The 1,620-nt window shown below is 45.7% G+C and overlaps 1 protein-coding gene across 3 annotated transcripts in view; it reads left to right on the top strand.

The window, feature by feature from the left end:
* The window catches only part of GPR107 (G protein-coupled receptor 107), a 72,487-nt gene that overhangs the window by 57,813 nt on the left and 13,054 nt on the right, over positions 1–1,620 (top strand). For all 3 annotated transcript variants that reach the window (XM_019510669.1, XM_019510666.1, XM_019510668.1), the window contains one exon: positions 967–1,016. In XM_019510669.1, coding sequence (XP_019366214.1) covers positions 967–1,016 — 50 coding nt within the window. The remainder of the gene's footprint in view (positions 1–966; positions 1,017–1,620) is intronic.

Below are 1,620 nucleotides of genomic sequence, written 5' to 3' on the forward strand. Positions count from 1 at the left end.
GCCCACGTTCATCTTGGAGTCAGTAATGACTCCAAGATCCCTTTCTGCCTCCATGCTCTCAAGAAGGGAGTTTCCCATCTTATAAGTGTGCTGCTGGTTACTGCTGCCCAAGTGCAGCACCCTGCACTTGTCAGTACTGAAGCGCATCCTGTTTTTGTTAGCTCACCCCTGTAACCTATCCAGATCTTGCTGTAGTCTTTCCCTTTCTACTAGCGTGCTCACCTCACCCCAAATTTTGGTATCATCAGCGAATTTAAACAGGGTGCTTTTCACCCCGTCGTCCAAATCACTGATAAAGAAATTGAACAGCATGGGGCCAGGGACCAAGCCCTGGGGGACTCCGCTGCCCGCTTCTCCCCAGGTCAAATATGACCTGTCCACCACCACCCTCTGAGTGCGACCCTTCAACCAATCTGCAATCCATCTGACTGTGTAGGCATCAGTGCCACAGTCGCCCAATTTTTTAATGAGGATGGGGTGGGAGACGGTGTCAAAAGCCTTGCTGAAGTCCAGAAAGACTACATCCACAGCAATACCTGCATCCATTGCCTTTGTGACCTGATCATAAAAGGCAATCAGGTTGGTGTGACCTGACCTGCCCCTAATGAAACAGCACTGGTTGCCCTTGAGCATCATCTCAATAATAATAGCTCAATTTTAAAACCTATCCACACCATCCATAGAAGAGGACAGAAAAATCTTTAGCTCTGATGGGTAGCTTCTTCAGGGCTTGTTTTGCAAACATTTCCTTGCATTTTGAGGGAAATGTATCATTGTGCAAAAAGACATACACTACAGAGAGGCATCCTTAGTTCAGGTGTCCACACCAGACTTATACTGATACAGCTACCATGCTGTAAGCTATAGCAGTATGTGTCCATGCATAGAAAAGGCCTGTAAGGCCTGTTCCATCGGGTCACTTGTGTTAATGTTTTTCTTAATGGCCTTTTTGTGTTCTCTCTACAGCTGCCATTAATCTAGCGAAGTTGAAGCTGTTCAGGCATTACTATGTTATGGTGAGTAAGTAACTGATAGGTATGTCTGTGATCAGGGCTGGAAAGCTCTTCCTTTCGCGCACAGGTGTTGCAAGAATGTAAGTGGCACAGCGGCTTTATATCCAGTTGTGCCGGTTGCTCTACAAATGCATAGTAAGATAGCTGCTCTCTCCATGATCTGGAGCTTCGAGCGATCCTTTGCTTGCTTAAAGTTTCAAGCTCCTGTGCACAGTCTTTCTGGGTCTCCTTAAACAGCAGCTCCGAGATGTAAACTGCACCCCTTTCCCCCAACATCACCTTAAAACAATTTAAAAGCTCAGACTGAGTTTGCTATTCATTCTTTTTAGTGGAAATATCCTGCAGATGTGTTTAACCAGATGTTGACCTCAAATGTGTAGATAGACAAAGCAAAATGCATGCATTGCTGGCACTAATCTCCTGGTGTCATGCAGAACTCTTTTGGGATTGTAGACTGAGTTTTAACCTTTAGTGATGCAGCCTGTTTTGTGTCATCACAGGCAAGTCAGTTTTTCCATGGGCTTCAGTTGTAAAATAGGCGTGGCACTGTCCTAGGTCACAGGGGTGTTTATAGTGTCATAGTTTCTAGGGTCGGAAGGGACCTGAG

This window comes from Gavialis gangeticus, unplaced genomic scaffold (genome assembly GCF_001723915.1).
Source record: "Gavialis gangeticus isolate Ggan-Ray unplaced genomic scaffold, GavGan_comp1, whole genome shotgun sequence".
NCBI classification, from domain to species: Eukaryota; Metazoa; Chordata; order Crocodylia; family Gavialidae; genus Gavialis; species Gavialis gangeticus.